A 19,530-nucleotide genomic window follows, 5' to 3' on the forward strand; every position below is an offset into this window, starting at 1 on the left:
TAAAAAATCTGGAGGCCCTGATTTGGGACTCTATATAAATGAGATTTAGATCTAACAATTTTAAATTACTGCTTCATTCTTAGCTACTCAGTCCCATCTCTTATAATAAAACCTTTGTTGATTCTACAATTGGGTTGTAAAAGTCACTGTAACCATCAGCCATGAAGTAGAAGGCCCGAGATCAAAAATACAAAGCAAAGGTGCTGAGGTCAAAATTCTGAAGCACCTTTAGTTTATAGCATTATAAACCAGCAACAAAAATTCTTTGGTTACTTAACAAAGATTCAGAAAGCATTTACTCTGTCATCCTATTTCTCAGTGTATTGTTCCTGGACCAAGGATATCAGCGTCCCCCTGAAGCCTGTTGGAGGTAGAGAAATTCTGGTCCTCTACAGACCCACTGAATCATGATCAGCAGTTTGACGAGATTTCCAGAAGATTCTTGTGCACGTTAGAGATGCACTACTATAGCACACATCTAATAGGTGTTCCGTGAATTTTTAGAAAGTATTTCTAACAGTTGTGGGTATTGGACACCATCTGGGGTACGAATTTGAGTCATCATCTTTCTCCTCCAACTGCTTCCCTGACTTCTGTGTTTCAGGCCAAGATTTCCCCATTTCAGTAGTCATTCTTGATTGTGTGGTCCTGCTAGTTCCCAAAGCCTGTTGATTCTGCCTTAACAGTTCATGTTACCTCTAGTCGTTCTTTTCTGTCACATTATCAAAACTCTAGTTTTAACCCCAATACCTATCTCCCAGACTCGATCCCTAGCTGTTCTACCTGTGTCCCTGCCTTAACATTAGCCTAAACTCTACCTCAGAATTACCTGGGAACACAGCTCTAGCTCTGACACTCCTGAACTTAAGTCATTTTCTGTTGCCCTCCAAGGAATGGCAAACTCCTTAATACAAAGTGTAGTCCTCTCTGCCCAGGCCCAATATACACAGAGTCACACCTCTCCCTAAACTCCCACTGTCTTACAGTGAAATAAAGCCCAAATGTATATTCCTGATCAGATTACATTTGCTCACTATAGATCTTGCCTTCTGCCATTCCCTCACCCCCCAACCCTCCATGTCCCTAAGACCTACTCATTCTTTAAATTCCAAATTCCCCCAGAGAGCTCTCCTCTTCATCCTTTCACTGAGATAATCCCTCTTTGAATCTGTAACTTAGGGAGCACCCTGCTTTCTGTATCCTACTGTATATAGTATAATGAACTATCCTTCACAAATACGTCTGATCTTCTCAGCTGGATTATACATGCCTAAAACCTAGAAAACTGTACCTCTTTAAATCTCTAGGAGGTCCAGTGATAAGCATTAATACTAATAATACCATAGCAGTGATGGGATCTCCCCCCTCCTTCCTCTCCTCCCCACTTCTTGCATTCATAGATTCATGTATTCACTCACCATATACTTGAAACCTCTCATGCACCAGAAGTTGCAGTAAGCATTAGGGGCATGGCTGGGGATAGGATACAATCTCTGACCTCAAGGAATTTATGGTATAATGGGAATATAGACACAATTTGTTATGAATGGGTGTACCTGTTACTAAGCAATGACTGTCTCATGCAACACCAATCTGAACGGGTGCTAAAGAGGGAGATGTAACTAATGGAACAAAGTCAGCTAATTGCAAGGAAGTGTCACATCTTTATTAGGGCACATTTCATGCATATTTAAGAGAGTATGGTCAGGAAAGCTTATGAATAGCTCAGTAACTGCATAGATTCACTGTGAGGTACTGTGTCCCTAGAATAATGGTCTGTTACCTTTTTGCTGATGTGTTGAGTCTTTGAACTGCTGAGGTTATACTACCAAACATTCAGTATTCAAAATAATACATGAAAGTAGTAAATAAACAAACAAACAAAAACCCAAGAAATTTATGTGGAGTGAGAGTCTAAGGGAGCTTCGACCAGTCTCAGAAGAAATGCTCTCTTTCATTTATTTGGAAAGTGTGTCCTGGAGTTTGCTATGTACTTGGCATTGGGGCAGGGGAAGATAAGAGTATCAGATGACTAGAATCACACGTATCAGGAAAGTGTTCTGTGCACTGACTTTATCCCATCCATACATACAGATTTGTGAGTCTTTTAGATTTAAATATGATAGATATCTCAAGTTCTTATATTATTTCATTTTCTAAACTTCAGATTTAGTAGTGTGTTATTTTAATTGCTTCACAAATTCTAGATTATCTTTTGTAATAAAGTGTAGAGTACCATTTGTATTTAACAGTAAAAAGCATTTTTGTTTTTATGCCTATTTGGTTGTAACAGTCTTTTTGAATAGAACTATTTTTCTGACACTCTACCCTTAAAGTTTCATCCAGGGTAAAAAGTAGAAGATATTTAAGCTTGACACCATCAATGACTCATAAAAATGTTCTGGTGGCTATAGATTATTTTTAAATTTATCACTGTACCTTAGGGATTTCTTGATGGGCTGCCCCTGAAAGCAATTAATTGTCAGTTTAATGTGGTTTTATAATACAAATTACATAAATGGAAACAGAATTTGGAATCTATTTTCTTCTAACATAGTAATGAATTTTTAAAAAACATCTCTAGAGGTTTTTCAAAAATACACTGGCTAAACTATGTTCTTTTTCACCTCTCATATCAACAGTCCCAAAGAAATCTAAATACTTTCTTCACGTTTAAATTTTACAACACTTCATAGACTATTAAACATGGAACATCCTTGTGGGGACAAGAAATCGAATTTGCTCTTGAGAAGGTTTCCAACTAATTGATTTGTAGGACATTATAACATCCTGTAGCTGACAAGCTTTACAAATACAAAAACTGGAGCTGAACTGAGAGGGTGCTTTTTTACTTACACATAAAAAGGTGTCTTTCTGTCTTGTATCCTTTGGATATAGGCATGTCAGTTTCATAGAGAAACTTTCACATGGATGTTTTTTATTTCTTTCTCTTCCAGTAGAACTGCATGTGATAGCACCTTGTTTAATCTTTTCTCAAACAAAAGGACATGGGGCTTCATTTTTGTTTTGCCTTTTTGGTATCTCACAGGAACTCCAGGATGGCATCGGGCAGCGGCAAACTGTTGTCAGAGTATTGAATGCAACTGGGGAAGAAATAATTCAGCAGTCCTCAAAAACAGATGCCAGTATTCTGCAAGAAAAATTGGGAAGCCTGAATCTGCGGTGGCAGGAGGTCTGCAAACAGCTGGCAGAAAGAAAAAGGAGGTAGGGTGACAGATAAAATAGGAATTCTAAAATTTTAACAGAGTTATTTTAGCTGCCCTTAAAAAAAAGATACTGTGAAAGATTATAACTGGGGTGAAAAACACTAACGTTAAGGAGCTCATCAGAAGTTAATCAATAGCAATAATTAACTTTTTTTTCTCAAATACTAAAATATGTAGCTGTTGCCAGTTAAATAGGCAGTGCTTTTCTACTGTTTTAAATTTTCAAGTTCATTTTAAAAATTACACAGGATTGTTTAAATATGAATGTCTTCAGTATATTCCATCTTCAACAAGCTGAGTCTCAATTATTTTTTAAAGAAGATGGGAAGAGAAATCACAAATGACAATTTTGTAGGAAAGGCTGTTTTTTGGCTAGATTTTTTAACAGCTACAAACGTGACTTGTGACGCTTAAAACCATGATAGTCTTATTTACCTTTTAGTTCCGGACATTTGTTAGTACATTTTTTTTTTATTGACATACAGTCAGTTACAATGTGTCAGTTTCTGGTGTACAGCACAATGTCCTAGTCATGCATACGCATACATATATTTGTTGTCGTATTTTGTTATTACATTCTTGAAGAGGGACTTGGGCTGAAAATGTTTAACTCTAGAGGGGAAAGGAAAACCTCAGAAAGGTTATTGTTGAATTTAGTCATCATTTAACGTTCCCTTGGAATGCATTGAAAGTACAGAAAGCCATGCGTATGCTGCTGTGCTTGGAAAGCATAGGTATTTTTATAAACGAGATTTTCTACTGTGCTTCCAGTTGTTGCTAGTATTTCCTGTTTCATAAGGGAGGACTTGGCCTTTATTTACCAAATGAGACCATTGTTACAAACAATGAAAACTCAGTTTTATTGCCAAGCTCTTGCTTCCTACCTATCATTTACATAATAGGTGAATTTTAATATTCAGAAAGCTAGAACAACTCATTGATGAGTGTCTTTGGTGAGGATGTATTAGAAAGGTTTTCGAATTACGTCCATTGTCTTCGCCCACCTCTTCTGGACGCCTTTGCTCATGTTGCATTGTTCAGAGAGTAGATATAATTCATACTACTGTACAAAATGGATGCATTAGTTGACCTACACACACACACACACACACACACACACACACACACACACATCTTGCTGAATTTAAAAAATAATAGCATCATCTAAAAACATTCTTGTTTTAAATCTTGGTTTAGACAATGTTGTAGTTCATACATAGATAATATAAAATAAAGACCCAAACTTTGTAATTAAATTGCTTCCTTGGGAAACTCATACACTTTTTCTCCCCAAACTGAAATCCTTCTGTTAAACACACAGCTATCCCATTATTAAACAACACATATGTTTACACTATGAACAGGTTTAAACCTGTATAATGTCATTTCTGAACTAGACTCAGTCTACTCTAAAATAAGATGTTAAGAAGTGAGAATATTAAGGAAAATTGAATAGCATTATACAAAAATATGTTGAATTAATAAAGTAGATTAAATTGATTGGAGGATTATTTTTCATTATTATATATAAAGCATTTTTTCTGAGTTTTAAAATAAATTACTCATATATTTGAGTAAAGCATTTTAATATTTTCTATAACTTCTTACCTGGATTTTTAAATTCTTGTTGTATGTTATTGACTTCTAAGTGCAAATTAGAACTTAAAAATGAATTTAGGGCAATATGCCTATTTCATCACATAAGCTCTAAAATTTTAGATCTTTCTAAGCTTATATGAAAGTGGTATATGCTGACTCTGTTGTGAAATATTACACAAACTGTAGGTTAATTACAGCCAGGGATTTGGCTGTAACTCGTTAGAAACACTTCTCCCATTTAAACATTTTGACCTACATTAAATATTGCACTTTTGTTCTTTAAAAAGTCAAGATCAGTTCTTTGAGGTTTTTTTTTTAACTCATCTTTTAAACTTGTCTACTTCATGCTACATTTTAAAAATAAATGTTAGCATATTTAAATTTCCACTGAGATCACTTTTGTGACATACTTCCTCAGGATTTTTCTATCATTTAAATTTTATGAAATGTAAAAAAGTAATAAAATATAAGTGCCATTTCTACAAATACAGTCAAAGCTATTTCCAAGCACCCAGTAGCAAATAAAGTAAAAATAAGTAAAATAATATTTTATAAAGAATATGTTAACCCAACAATTGTGGGAGGGCTGTAATCATGAAACTGTTACTAATCAGTGACATGTTTTCAGTGCAATCCAAGCAGAAGTTAGAAGGAAATAGAAGTTATTTATTGCACAGGTGAAAAGTAATATGACTATTCAAGTTGACAACAGTATTCTTAGTTTGCAGAGGGCTTTAAATGCAGCTGTTGGAAATATTTAATATTAGTCTGTGTACACGAAAGAAAGTATATGATTTAAGTAATTAAAGTCTGTAGAAACTATTTGGAGCCTTATAGCTCCATAAATTTTGGACATTTCTCTTTGAAAATGTAAGATATCAGAAATACGAGAAGATTGTCAGAAATTTTCACATAGCAATGAATGTCCATTAAGGTTAGTCTATGTTGGAAGTAAATGAAGTATAAAATATAGTCACTTAGCTGTGCAGTTTAATATAGAAGATTTGCTATTGCCTCAATTGTGTGGCAGAGGAACTAGATAACGTCTGTAGGTTTAAGCATGATAGTAGTGAGTTTAATGATGACTTAGCCACCAAAATGGGCTTTGCTAAATGAAGAAGATGCAAATGAAAATCTATTGGCCATAAAGGGAAGTCATAGATTAAAACAAAGCAAATGAAGACTCTTAGGCCTTGGTCCGCTGATAGAATTCAAAGGGTGCCATGAGCTTGAATGGGGGAAAATACCTCTTTGTTTTCACTAACCTCTAACTGAAATTGAGCGTCCTCTTCCGTTTTGAATATAGACAACAAACCAGTGTAACGCTAGGAGGATCTGTGAAGTCATAGATATTTTCTTATCTCAGGAGAGTTGTTACAGGTATCTCAGTTTTGTTTCATGCTTATCACTACTTCAAAACTGCAGTAGTTATGAGATCTACTGCAAGGTCTTATTAATGTGTTAACAATGAACAAGCATGTATTACTGTGTCACAGATTTGTGTTTCTATTTTCTAACTGCATTTCAGTACAATTGACTTCCTTTGGAGTCCTATGTATTTTATATCCTGACTTTAAAAACATTATTCTGAGAAGGAGTCACAGGCTTTACCAGATTGCCAAAAGAGTCCATAGCATATTAAAAGAAAAAAATAAACAAAAACAAAAAAACACTATTTCTAGCCAGCTGTTCGTTTATCTGCCTGGACCTCCTTGTCGTTTGCTATAGTTTTACTCCTTATGATGGTATAGTCACCATTCTCAAACGTTACTGTACGCCAGAATATTCCAGGAGATGCTCCAGTCAAGGGAATGTAGGTCGGCAGGCCTTCAAGCAATGGATCGCCGACAACATAATAAAGTGTATTTTACTTAGAATAACATCATTTGATAAAAGGTTGAATGAAAGAGAGAAGCACGGCGATGGGAAATGGAATTCCTAAATTGAGGCATCTCTGTGTTATAGCCCATAGCAATAAAAAATGATCTAAAGATATTTCTCTCTCCTCTTTTCTTAAGACACATGTGATATTACTTCCCCCATTTCACAGATAAGGCAATTGTACTGACATATTGAGGAATAACAGTTTTAACTTCAGTGTTACCTGATTGAAAATATTGCTTGAAATTTTTCTTCTCCACATTTTTTAGTGAAAAATTTCAAGCATATTGAGAAGTTGAAAAAAATAGCTTAATAAACAGTCATAATACCTTCTTTTCCTCTTCCTAAATTTCTAGATTCAGCAGTTAACATTTTACTATATACAGTTTTTCTTTGCCTTTTCCCTACCTCCCCTGTATCTACTTTTCTCTAATATAGGAAATAATACACACACACAAATCTTTTTTTGTTTTTACAGTATCACGTAAATTATAAACACTCATACTTCACCACAAAACACTTCAGTATGCATCTCCTTAGAATAATGACATGCCAAATATAACTATGCTTGTTTATCATGCCCAAGAAAATTAAAATAATACCATATTATTGTTTAATATCCTGTCCATATCCACATTTATCCAATGGTTCAAACATGTCTTTTATATCTTTTTTGAGGTTTTTTTTGTACCAGTATTTCATCCTGTTTTATGCATTGCATTTGGTTCTCTCAGGTAGGAAAAAAAGTTCTTCTCTACTCTCAGGTTTAGTATCTGGAGCCTGCAGGTCAAACTGATAAAGGACACATTAATAGAAAAGGCATATACATTTAATTTGATGTTAATATTTTTTTGTGGCACATAGAATAGTAACATCAAATTTAATACTTGGGCTTCATAGAAAAGGAGCTGCATAGAAAAGGGAAAACCCCCAAAGAAGTGCTGGGTCTAAGAGCTTATATACCATTTTAACAAAGAATGATAAATGGTAGAGATGTGAGAAGACAAAGGAAGAGTTGTTTGGGCTTCTAGGGGTGATAGATTGAGAGAAGGTAAATATATGGGAAAACTAATGGAAGGTAAGGGATATTTCAGTAAGGTTTCTTTGTGCAGATTCAAGTCAATGCCATCTCGGGTGATAGAAGTCATCTCCTATTCCTGGTACGGGAAAGGGGAGTGCAAGTAACCTTCACAAAGGGAAATTGTTATGCATTTAGGCAGAAACAGGGAAGGAAGAGAGCTTTTCCTACATGTGCTGTTCCTCAGTTGCCTTCAGCTCAAACTCATCCTTAAGCCAAAGTGATATATTTGGGGGTGGCATATTCTGATCGCCTTCAGTTCTTTAGTCTCTTTTATTTTAAAGCACTTCTTACCTTCTTTTTCTTTTTACTTATATTGACATTTGAAAGAGTCCAGTACAATATCCTCAACAAAATTTCACCTTTCTAGACTTGTCTGATTTTTGTCCTTCATTGTATAATTTGCCTTCTGTTCTCTGTATTTCTTATAAACTGGAAGGTGGGTGTAGATAAGGCTTGAAAAGATACAATTCAAATGTTTTTGGCAAGAATACTTCATATACGATGCTATGTATTTTGTATCACATCAGGAGATACATAATGTGAGGTGTTCCCACTCTAAATGCTGCTGTTTGATCACTAGGTTAAGGTGGCAACCATCAAATCTTGAATATAAAGTAATATATTTTTATTACAGATTTGTAAGTCATCTAATGGCCTTAATATCCACTGATGATCCTTTCTAACTGAACTGTTAAACTGTGGATGCAAAATTATGATTTTCCTAATTCTGACATGATCCTAAAAGCTGATTTCTTCTATTAAAAAAGAAAACGTTTTCCTTTCTGTCCCTTTGATGTCAGTATGGACTTATGGATTTGTATTTGTTCAATATGTTAAAATGAGTTAGTTACCATTCTTGTTGATGCTCACTTTTACCCAGTTTAACTAGTGGGAGCTCGTTGAAGCTTCCTGCTTAAATATCCCAGGGCTTACCTTGTACTTTCCCTGCCCCAGGTTTGGAATCAATCATCCTCCAAGGGTCTCTGATTTCTTTCACTGAAGAATGTTATATAGAAAATGAGATCTGGGCAGTAACACCTTTTCAAAGGAATACTAGCACTTTTCTGGCAAGCAGTACTAGGAGAAAAAATGATTTCATGGTATTTTTGCAAGGGTGCAAAAATCTCTGTCAGAATATGTCAACATTCAAAGTAAGGCTAAGCATACTAAAAAGCCCTTATTGTGTAAGACTTGAAGTAAAATCAGTAACTTCTTACTCATTTCACTGCCTTTACTTCTGAATTTTTGAACCACAATTTACCTGTGTATAATCTATGCTAGTTTGCCAGGCAAATTAATGGTGTAAATAAGCTAATGGGAGACATTCCTGAATGTACTTAAGGGAAGAAATTGTTTTTTAAAGACCTTAGCTCATTGTTTGCATGCAAATGGATGCTGCTAATTAGAAATGAGCCTTATCTAATTCATTAAAGTTGGCCTAGTAGGACCTCTTCTTGAAAATCTCTATTAGCAATTCATATTACTCTATGCACCCTTTATAAGACAACAGTTTTCTCTTAAGTCTTCTTTAATTTTGGCTTCTCACTAATTCAGACTCCCGTAACAAAATAGCCTTCATACATCACTTAATTTCTACAAAATGAAAACCCCAAATTTTATTATAATTCACAAGTCTCTTGACGTTGTATGTACCAATCATATCCATGTAAACCAGTGCTAATAGCCTTCTCACATATTCGCACTCACCCTGCTTGTTCTATACTTGAACTTCCCTAGTTTCTTATCACTGGTTTTGACTCTGACTTTCTTCATCAGCCCAGAGTTTGCAGACCAGTGTCCACAAGCTGCATCCAGCTTGGAAAGCGTAGGCATGGTGTTTTCATATAGACACTGTTATTAAATAACTACCAACATTTAAAAATTGAGAGGCTTCATATTAAAAAGAAGTAAGAATTTCTGTTTCCCTTTGAAAACTTAGATCTGGCTACTCAGACACTCATTCCCACGTTCTCTCAAGGCATCATCAGCTCCAACTAAGTAACAGATGTTTCAGACTCTTGCTGTTCAGAGTGTGGTCTCTGGACCAGAGCACGGATATCACCTGGGAGTTGCTAAGAAATGCAGAATCTAATAAATCATAGTCAGCATTTTAACAAGATTCACAAGTGATTCATGTGCACCTTAAAGTTTGAGAAGCACTGGTTTCGGCAAGCAAGCTTTCTCTTCAGTTTACCACACTTGTCCCATCTCAGTCATTTATATTAATTGCTTTCCCGTAGACATTTGACTTCATAATACTTTATATAGACCCTTAAGCAATGATAATGGTGATGGTGGTGTTGACAACACTTAATATTGCCAGACATGTTTCCAGCTGCTTTACTTAGCTCATATATTCTTCATAACAACTCTGTTCTTCTTTCCATTTCTGTGGAAGGGCAACTAGAGTACAGACTGCTGAAGTTATTTTCTCAAGATCACATAACTAGCAAGTATTTGAACCAGGATATAAACTCAAATAGTCTGACCCTAGCATCGTTAATCTAGATCCAATTTTGCATTACTTATCTTAGCTTTCACCTTTAGTATTCTGTAGGATATACTTCCAGTTTCTGCCTACCAACCTCTCTCTTACTAAGCCCATCCCGTTAGCTGGCCACACTTAGTAGCCAGTGAATAGGCACAGAATCTCTTCTGACCTGTCTTTGCAACCATGCTATCCATCATTTCTACTATTTCAGCTTGTATCTCAAGCATAAAATGACCTGAAGTATTGTGTCCTTCAGCTTTTGCAAAAACCATTTATTTTTTGCATTAAATTTCCTTTATCCTTGTTTTTTGCACAAAATCCTACCCATCCTCCAGAACCAAACTTAAGTGCTACTTCCTCAAAAGAATCTTACCTGCCTTTCTCAAGAAGTACTTTTTGTTATCTTAAGTTCTTGTTTTTTCACAATGTTAATGTAATGTTTTACATATCTGTTATATATCATACCTACATATATTTTATTTGCCCAGCAAGATTCAAAGTTTCATGAAGGCAAGGAAGCAATATTGTATTCTCATCTCTCTAACCCACGATATTTAGCAGAAAATCTAGTAAGTTGTAGATGACCAAAAAAATTTTTTTTCACTTTAAATTGTGACAATTTTTATTTACATTCAAATTAGGCTTTTAAATCTTTACACTTGACATTGTTAAAACAGATCTTACAGAGCCAGAACCATTTTTAAAAATGTTTTTATAACATTACATTTCCATGGAAACGTTTTTAGTTCTGAAAATTGGACTTGATCAATTTTAATCTTAAAAATGAAAGGAGTTCAATTAATAACTCTAACTTAAGGTGTTCTCTGGAATGTAATACTCATAAGAGAAAAATGACTTCAATTTCTGTAGCTATTTACACCAAAAAGCAGCTCTTTGACTCAAACATTTTGTACATTTGTTTGTCTCAGTCTTACTGTGTTGCAACTAGTAAATTCTACATGATTTAAGTAGGAATTAGCCTTGAAATTGAGTATTTTATCCTCATCCAACCTATAACCACAAGATATTTTAGATGCAATCCATATCACCAAAGAATTATTTTTAGATTGATCAGAGAGGATCATACAGACATTATTATCCACAGGTGTCTATGGAAAAGCTGGTCTCTTCCCATCTGTTCTCTGATGACTCTTGAAAAGCTTTCAAGGACATTCATAATTCTTCATCAAAAGACTATGAAAAATTAGCTTCATAATTAATCTTTTTATGTCACATTTTATTCTTTGAAACTTGGCAAGTTCTAGTGAAACTGACTAGCTGGATCTAAACTTGTTGTTGCATTTGCTGGTACAGACAATATTCACTCTCTGCAGATACACAAGTGAATGCACACTATGCATGGACTTCCATCAACTTTCACGGTGCTGGGGAAGTAGGATTAGAGTAGGGAGGGTGGTGTCTGGCATGGGCCTTGCAGGATGGCAGCAGTCTAATAAATAATGAATGGACACAGCAGAGAAGGAAAGTGACATAAGCAAAATCAGTGAAACCAAAAAGGGTAGATTCCTTGAAGGACTACATGCAGTTCAGTACAGAGAAGCTCTTTTAAACCCCCTTTAATTTACTCATCTAGCTTTTCTAAGCTCTTCATTCTATGTGTAAAAGCAGCAGTCAGATTCCTATTCCAAACTGAATGCTGGATGTTAGTAACTTAAATATTTTTTTGAAAGTTTTTCAAATAGACTTCCTGGAACCACGCACCTTGCCTCCAACCATTTGAAAGCATGATTTGTAAGAGTCATCCATGTTTTCTTCCCAACCCATTTATACAAGTAATTCTCGTTATTATAACTTTCTTATTTAATTAAATATTATATAAACTAATAAAATAGGGATGCAAAGAGAAAGAAAACTGCGGTTTCTGCGAAAACTAAGTTGAACATTTTGGAGTGCTTCATCAAGATGATTAGAAAAAAATGCTGTTCGATTAGATGTTGATGAAGCAACTATTTAAAATTGGGGGTAGAGGATAGAAACCACAAAAATCTGGAAGGGTTTTGCATCTAGGTTCTTTGTGTCTCTAAATCTTACTCTTCCTGTAAAGAAATAAAAACTAAAAGGCATAGATTATGCAATATAGGAGTGGTTTTTACAGGAAAGAATGTGTAAACTTCAGTCAGTTCGTTACTTCAGGAAAAGTCTTGTACCCCATACCAAATGAGTGGTAAGTTAATGATCATTTATATGTCCTAAGTAGAAATAAAATGTTTAAATATGTACAAATGACTTTATACAATCTTTCCAATTTAACAGTATTTCCTCCAGAACTACCTATCCTGTCATCCCAATCAAGTTTAGTAAGAGGATTTCTCTTCTAAAGGACAAAGGGTGGTGTCGTGATAAATAGAGCAGTCAGGATGGGCCAGGTCATGGAGGATTTTGTACTTCGGAAAACTTCTTTCTGGGGTGGAATAGAAGAGCATTGGAAGGTTTTTCAATAGATGAGATTTGGAACCATATAGGCCCCTCTTATAGTCCAGCTCAGGGTAAAATGAAGAGAGTGAGACAGGCAGCGGGGTGACTCAGTTAAGTAGTTTTGTAGTATTTCAGATTAGGGATGCTGTCTGAGCAAAATGAAATTTGTAAAGATGGGACAGATTCAAGATGATCAGTAAAAGTGAGATAACCTGGTAATGGATTAGATGAGAGGATAGGAGGATGAAGGGAGGATTTTAGGATGACCCCTTCCCCAAGTTGCTGGCTTGGAAAACTGGCCGAATGGAGTGCTGTTAGCTGTTTTAAAAAATACAAGGGAACACACCCAGATGGAATAAAGGAAGCAAATCAGACATAGAGAGTTCAACTTGGCGTAAGATAGGTTTGAGGAGCATGTGAAACAACTGTAACAAGGTAGTCAGAAAACATGTTGGATGTGCCAGGCTGAAGACATTGAACGTTTTTCTTCTCGGTGGAGCCATGGTAGCAATCACCGAGTCAGCTTTCTCACGTCATTTACTCAGTAGCTGGTAAACAAAACAGAGTTCCCAGAGTACATATTAACCAAGGAGCTCTGCTGTGGAGAAAGGGTTCAGGTGTCAGGAAGCTCCTGTGGCAGACTGAAGTAATAATGTGATCTCCGTGGGTCACAGACTACCACCCTTAACTATCACAAATCAGAAGGACTGGTCAACAGAATGTTGGGTGTAGACCAGGAAAACATATTGATCACGACATACAGAAAAATAAGCTTAAATAAAGTTCTTATCTTACTAATTGCAAAACAGAAATGTCCCCTCTTATGTTTGGGGAATCCTGGTGAAAGAGAAGGTGTCTATAAGCATATTTAAAGCATGGATATGGTGTTCAGTGAAATGCATACAGTCAATACAGAGATAGCTAGAGAGCCTGCAACATGAGAAATAAGCACAAAGCAAAGTGTGCTCCAGTAAGACTCCCCGCTTGGAGTCCTGGACCTGGACTCTCCCTTTAAGGTTATTGCTGTCTAAAACCTGTCTAGTGTTGTACATCTAACTCAGCAGCAGCTACACCTGGACCCCACCATTTTCTTACAACAGGCCAAAAGGCATTTTGCATTCTTTTCATTTTCCTTGCTGCTGGGGAAACTTGAATTGACTACCTTCAAAGCCTGTCCTGTGAGACATAATTCACATTATGAACAGTCATTTCCAAAGTGCTTTTTAAGTTAGAATTACAAACCATTGTACTATTAAAAAAGGAACACAATTATCCACAGGTCAGTAGACCATCTTTGTGTACAAAGGAAAACCCAGTCTAGAGATAAAAATGTGTTGATCACTTTAATGATTCCTTTTTTGGGTTTAATATAATTAAAGGATGCCTTAGATACGTGTGCTAGTCTATTCTCAAGTTCCCTTTATCAAATCTCTTGTCTTTTACTAATTCTGAACTGTTGTAGTTCGGCCACTAATATATATCTAAAGTTATCACAGTTTTTTTCCACATAGGTTAATTTGAATTAAAATATTTTTCTCTTTTTATCTACTGATAAATATGTTTTTTTAAAAAAAAAAAAACCTTTTCTAAAATGGAAAATACCATACATCTGTGAGCTGCAAATCTAATAATTTTTCTCTCGTTATTATAATGGCGAATGTATAACTCCCTCCTTCTCATTTTCAGCAAAGGCCTTATCTCTTATTTCACAGGAACCTTGCCCCAATTAATTATTCTCTTTCCCTCGAATGCACACAAGCATAAGTGTATCCTCACTCTTTCTCTCCTGGCTTCCTAGCCCTGACCAAGTAAATGTTTTTAGCTCCCAGATTAAAAAATAAATTACAAGCACTCCTTTCATAATGTGCTCCACTGTACTTGTCAGGGTTCTTAGCCATGAATAAGAATTCAGTTCTGCTTAATGTAAGCAGAAATTGACTTTATGAGAAGGATAAAGACCTGCTCCCATTCCCAAACAGAAGGCTAAAAAATGTCAGCTCAAAAATGGATAAAAACCTAGGGGAGGCCCAGCTCTAGGAGTTATCAGCCAAATCACACCCTGTGTCTGCATGCTGCCACAGACCACTCCACTACTACAGGCTTTGGGGGAGAATGCCACCGCTACAGGAAAGCGTGCTAGGTGATTCCTTGCAATTTTCTGTCACTCATTCCAGGTTCAAAAACTGAACTTCTTCCTTCAGATTCCTCTCTGATATTAGGAAATACCCCCACATATGCAGAGTATTTAGATTCTGGGCAGCCAAAATTGAGAAAGGGCTCTTACTTCTTCCTAGTTATTATTTCCAGTTGAATCCTCCTCTTCCTAGTCACTAATACTTAAACCCACATGTTCTCTTTTATCTGACCTCTTTTCTTTTTTCACTCTTGGTCCACACCACTGCTCTGATACCATCTTTGCTGAGGCTATCAATGAACTCGTGTAGATAAAGCCATTGGATATGTATCAGTCCTCCTGAGGCCTCAAAATCAATATACAACACTAAATATGTTCTGTTCCTCAACAGAATGTACTGTGAGTGGCATCAATATCTATTCACTTGCCTAAGCTAGAAACTGGGAAGTTACAGGAGTTAATATTAATGACTCTTAGTTTTGTGTGCTTTCCCTATGAATGATTTTTATCAAGAGTTTTACAAATGTTTCCCTCTGTAATTTTCTCAGCAACTCAGTTGTAAAGATCTTTCATGCCCACCCTCTCTCCTGATTCTGAGATGGTAAGCAGAGGATGGCAGTATTCCTATATCCATTCTATAAATTATAATTACAGTTCAAAAAGATAAGGCTAATAATCAAAGTTATAGAAGGCTCAAGAACTAAAAGTCATTGATGCGGACCCCAAGTCTGTGCCTTTTCTACTATGATCATGTTTACCTATGTGAACAAAACAGCTAATAAGGATGACAGGGACAAGACAAATTAACCACAAATGTTCCCCACTACCTTTACTAACTCTCTGTCAGCCACTTCAGAAAGACTCAAGCCTGTCTCTCCTCATATTTCTGCTTCCTCCAATATCTAAGGATGATAATATCTGGTAGTATCAAATGATGTGGAATTTGCATAATAAAGAAGACTAGAGAAGACTGAGGAAAGGGCAAATACATAACTAAAGAGGCAAAGTTGATCTGCAAAATAAAGGGGACAAGAGGAGAAGGGGGATGATGCTGATTGTGATAACTGTTTCTTTTCTGTTTTCCCAGTAGTCTGACCAATTTCTCTCTGCTTTTGTACTCATCACATATAATAAAGTCAATAATGTTTATAAAATACTTTAAAAATGCATACAAACCGAGGAAATACATCTTAGTCAAAAATAAGACATGTTACCCAAAGGTGGAATAACTTTGACCACTGACACTGTTTCCTTGCGGGAAGGAGAATTTAATGCACCTTTGCCTTTAGGTGCAGCGCATCAATGAAACTTCTTAGTTGAAAATTCATAAAGAAAAGAATACTCTCATAATTTTAATTTTTCTTCAAACGTGTCATGCTTCGCATTAATATACTTTAGTATGATTATTGGTTTAATGTCTGTTTTGCCCATCATGCTATAAGTTCCATATGGGTAAGAAATGGGTCTGTGTTGTTGACCACTGAATATCCACCACCTAGTACATTGCCAGCACTCAGTAGACACATAATAAATTTTTGACCTAGTCATAGATACATTTCAGTGCTTATCACAGTAAAAACAAAAACAAAAAACAAAAACACATGTATGTACATGTCTGCCTTTCAATATTTTGTAACCACCTCATGCTGTAGAACAAATATTGTTCACTGCATTGTAGACACTCAAAGATTTCTTGATAAAAAGACGTTAAATTAATGACAGGCCAAATCGTCTGAGTATATTATTATCTCAATGTGAGCAGTATATATACATACATATCCTTTGAAGGTGCCCCACTAAGCCCAGCATGTCACACAGAGTCACAGTAGATATTTAGGGAGTTCATTAATTCTCAAAGTTGGCGTCATGGTGCTTGGCCTACATTCTTCACCTTACTCTGTCTCTTATAAATTCATTGGTAAATTTGTAGACTCTGAACACAATGTTTGATGGTAAAGTTCTTCATACCTAATAGATTATTTTAATTTTTTATTTCATATTGTGTTATTTACCTGTGTGGGATCTTTATTTATGATGATGATTTATTGATATGCATGATAAGCTGTCATTATTTATCCTCAGTGACGGGAGATAAATCTTTTCTCCAGAAAATAATCTCATCACTTATCCTATGTGGTCCTTAAGCTTTGGTTATGCAATTCTTCTACAGCATTAGTTGTCAAACTTTTTGGTCTTGGGACCCTTTGATACTCTTTGAAATTATTCAAGACCCCTCTCCAAACTTTTCTTTATGTGGGTTACCAGATTTGACATTAAAACTGAGAAGTGTCTAAAGTATTTATTAACTCAATTACAATTGTAATAATCCCACTGTATGTTAATGTAAATAATAAATGTTTTATGAAAAATCACAGTTTTCCACAACAAAAAACATTGTGAGAATGACATTTTTTTACATTCTTAAAAATCTCTTTAATATTTAGTTTAAGAGAAGAGAGCTGATTTTTATATCTGCTTCTGCATTCAATTTGTTACCATGTCACCTATGACATAGCCTCTAGAAAACTCATAAAAGGATGAGAGAGAAAATGGCAAAAATCTCAGTATCAATATGAAAATAGTTTTGACCTCACAGAACCCCTGAAAGTATCTCAAGGATCCCCAGGGGTGCTAAGACAACACTTCAAGAACTGCTGTTTGAAGGAGTATAACTATTCTTGTACCTCCTATGGCTATATTTTTTAAAGTATGATGATGATCTGCATTTCTGAAAAACTTACCTGGAGTTGTGTGCAGATTTTAAATAAATCAAATGGAAATACCCTTTCTTGTCGAGGATGAAAGTGGTGAGCAAAATACGTCCTTTCTGTCTCTCAAAGGAACTTTGGTTTTCCTTGTCTGTATAATGTATTTATATTCCACTGTAAGTGTACATAGTGCTGGACAATAGATGACATTTTGCTGGGGGTAGAAATTACGAGTACCTGGTGGAATTTAAAATATAGTCACAGTAATAAAAGTCACCATATAACCCACAGAAAAAGACTGAGTAACAAAAGAATGTGAAATTATAAAAGAAGTGATAAAGTTAGGTCAGGAAGAAAGAGAAAAATAAGGAAATAAACTTGAATAACATAAAAGCAAAGAAGAAGAGGCGGAGGCAAAGGCCTGGGTCTTTTTTTTTTTTTACTAAGTATTTTCCGTGTTTGATTCTAAGTGAAAAAAACATAGCTTCTCATACTGGGTAACTTTAAATTTTAAACAGAATAAATATTTATAATTAGGAGCAATGTCTAGCTTTCGTATTAGCTATTCTCATGTTGTATCCTGTGAAATAAAAACTATGTGAGCTGTTCATAATTGTTTCAGAGTGTAAAGGGGTTTTAATGGTCATACACATTTTCATGGTCACACATACAACTAAGTTAAAAGGTTGGTACAGATTAGTCTTATGTCAGAATTCTCATACCTTTAATTCCCTAGTATGTGTCTAATAAAGGGATTTAGTATACAGCAGATGTCGGCAAACTTTAGTGAAATGCCAAATAAGTGCTTTTGGCTTTGTGAACCATTCAGTCTCTGTTGCAACTACTTAATTCTGCTGGCATAGTATGAATGCAGTCATAGACAATGTGTAAATGAATGGACGTGGCTGTGTGCCAATAAAACTTTATTTTCAAAAACCGGTGATGGCCAAGATTTGGCTCATGGTCCATAGTTTGTAAGTCTCTAGTATGTAGCTTTCCCCAGCTTGATTTAGTTAATTTTACATAGAACTTTCCTCCCATAACACATTCTGTTTTTCATGGAAAGTCTCCCAAGAATAATATGAATAATGGTATCACTCTCAGATGCATAACTGAGATGGTATCATTCTGAGGTCATGAATTTAAGAATTGAACAAACACTATATAGTAGGTACTGAGAATAGAGCATGATCACAGTAGGCAGAATGCCTGTCCTTATGGTACTTGCATAATATGCACAGACACAGGAAATTACAATAAACCCTATGATAGAAAAATTATGAGGTGCTATGGGACTATATAACAGGACCCGTAACTTAGACTTGATTAGGAAGGGATTGCTAATTAATTGAGGAAAGGTTTGTAGAGGAAGGGATAGCTAAACTGAGACTGAAAAAGTAACCAGAAGCTATCTAGATCAAGATATGGGGAAGGATATCCCAGACAGACAGAAAGAGTGTGCTAAGTCCTAACATGGATATGGTCCTGGATTGCGAGGAAGGGTGACTTGTTCATTGGACCATGGAATGCAAAGAAAGAGGAAGAAAGAGAAGTGAGTAGAGATGAGATCCTAAAGAGGTTTTTGATCCATATTAAAGAAGTTGGATTTTATCCCGTTGGCACCAGGGAGTGTTTGAAGGTGTTAAGGGCATGATCAGAGACATATTTTAGAAAGATTATTCATTCTGAAGTGTTGAGAATCAATAAGAAGACATCAAGGTTGGAGGCAAAAACCAATTAGGAAACTGCTTCACCAATCCAGTCAGAGAGGGTGAGAGCAGTGGCAGGGAGGATGGATAGAAGTGGGCAAATTCAAGAGAGAGATCTCAAGTGGAATTAGGAGGACATGTTCACTGATACACCCTGAGTGTGAGGGAGACAGAAGAATCAAGGATGCCTGTCAGATTTCTAGCTTGAGAGACTGGGAGCTAGCACAGCCATCCGTGGAAGCTGACAGAAGAGCTAGCTAGGGA

General features: G+C 35.7%; 1 protein-coding gene across 9 annotated transcripts in view; it reads left to right on the plus strand.

The window, feature by feature from the left end:
* Positions 1–19,530, plus strand: part of DMD (dystrophin) — a 1,947,932-nt gene that overhangs the window by 1,213,195 nt on the left and 715,207 nt on the right. For all 9 annotated transcript variants that reach the window (XM_064483309.1, XM_031445593.2, XM_064483311.1 and 6 more), the window contains one exon: positions 3,050–3,225. In XM_064483309.1, coding sequence (XP_064339379.1) covers positions 3,050–3,225 — 176 coding nt within the window. The remainder of the gene's footprint in view (positions 1–3,049; positions 3,226–19,530) is intronic.

The sequence above is a fragment of the Camelus dromedarius genome, chromosome X (genome assembly GCF_036321535.1).
Source record: "Camelus dromedarius isolate mCamDro1 chromosome X, mCamDro1.pat, whole genome shotgun sequence".
Lineage (NCBI taxonomy): Eukaryota > Metazoa > Chordata > Mammalia > Artiodactyla > Camelidae > Camelus > Camelus dromedarius.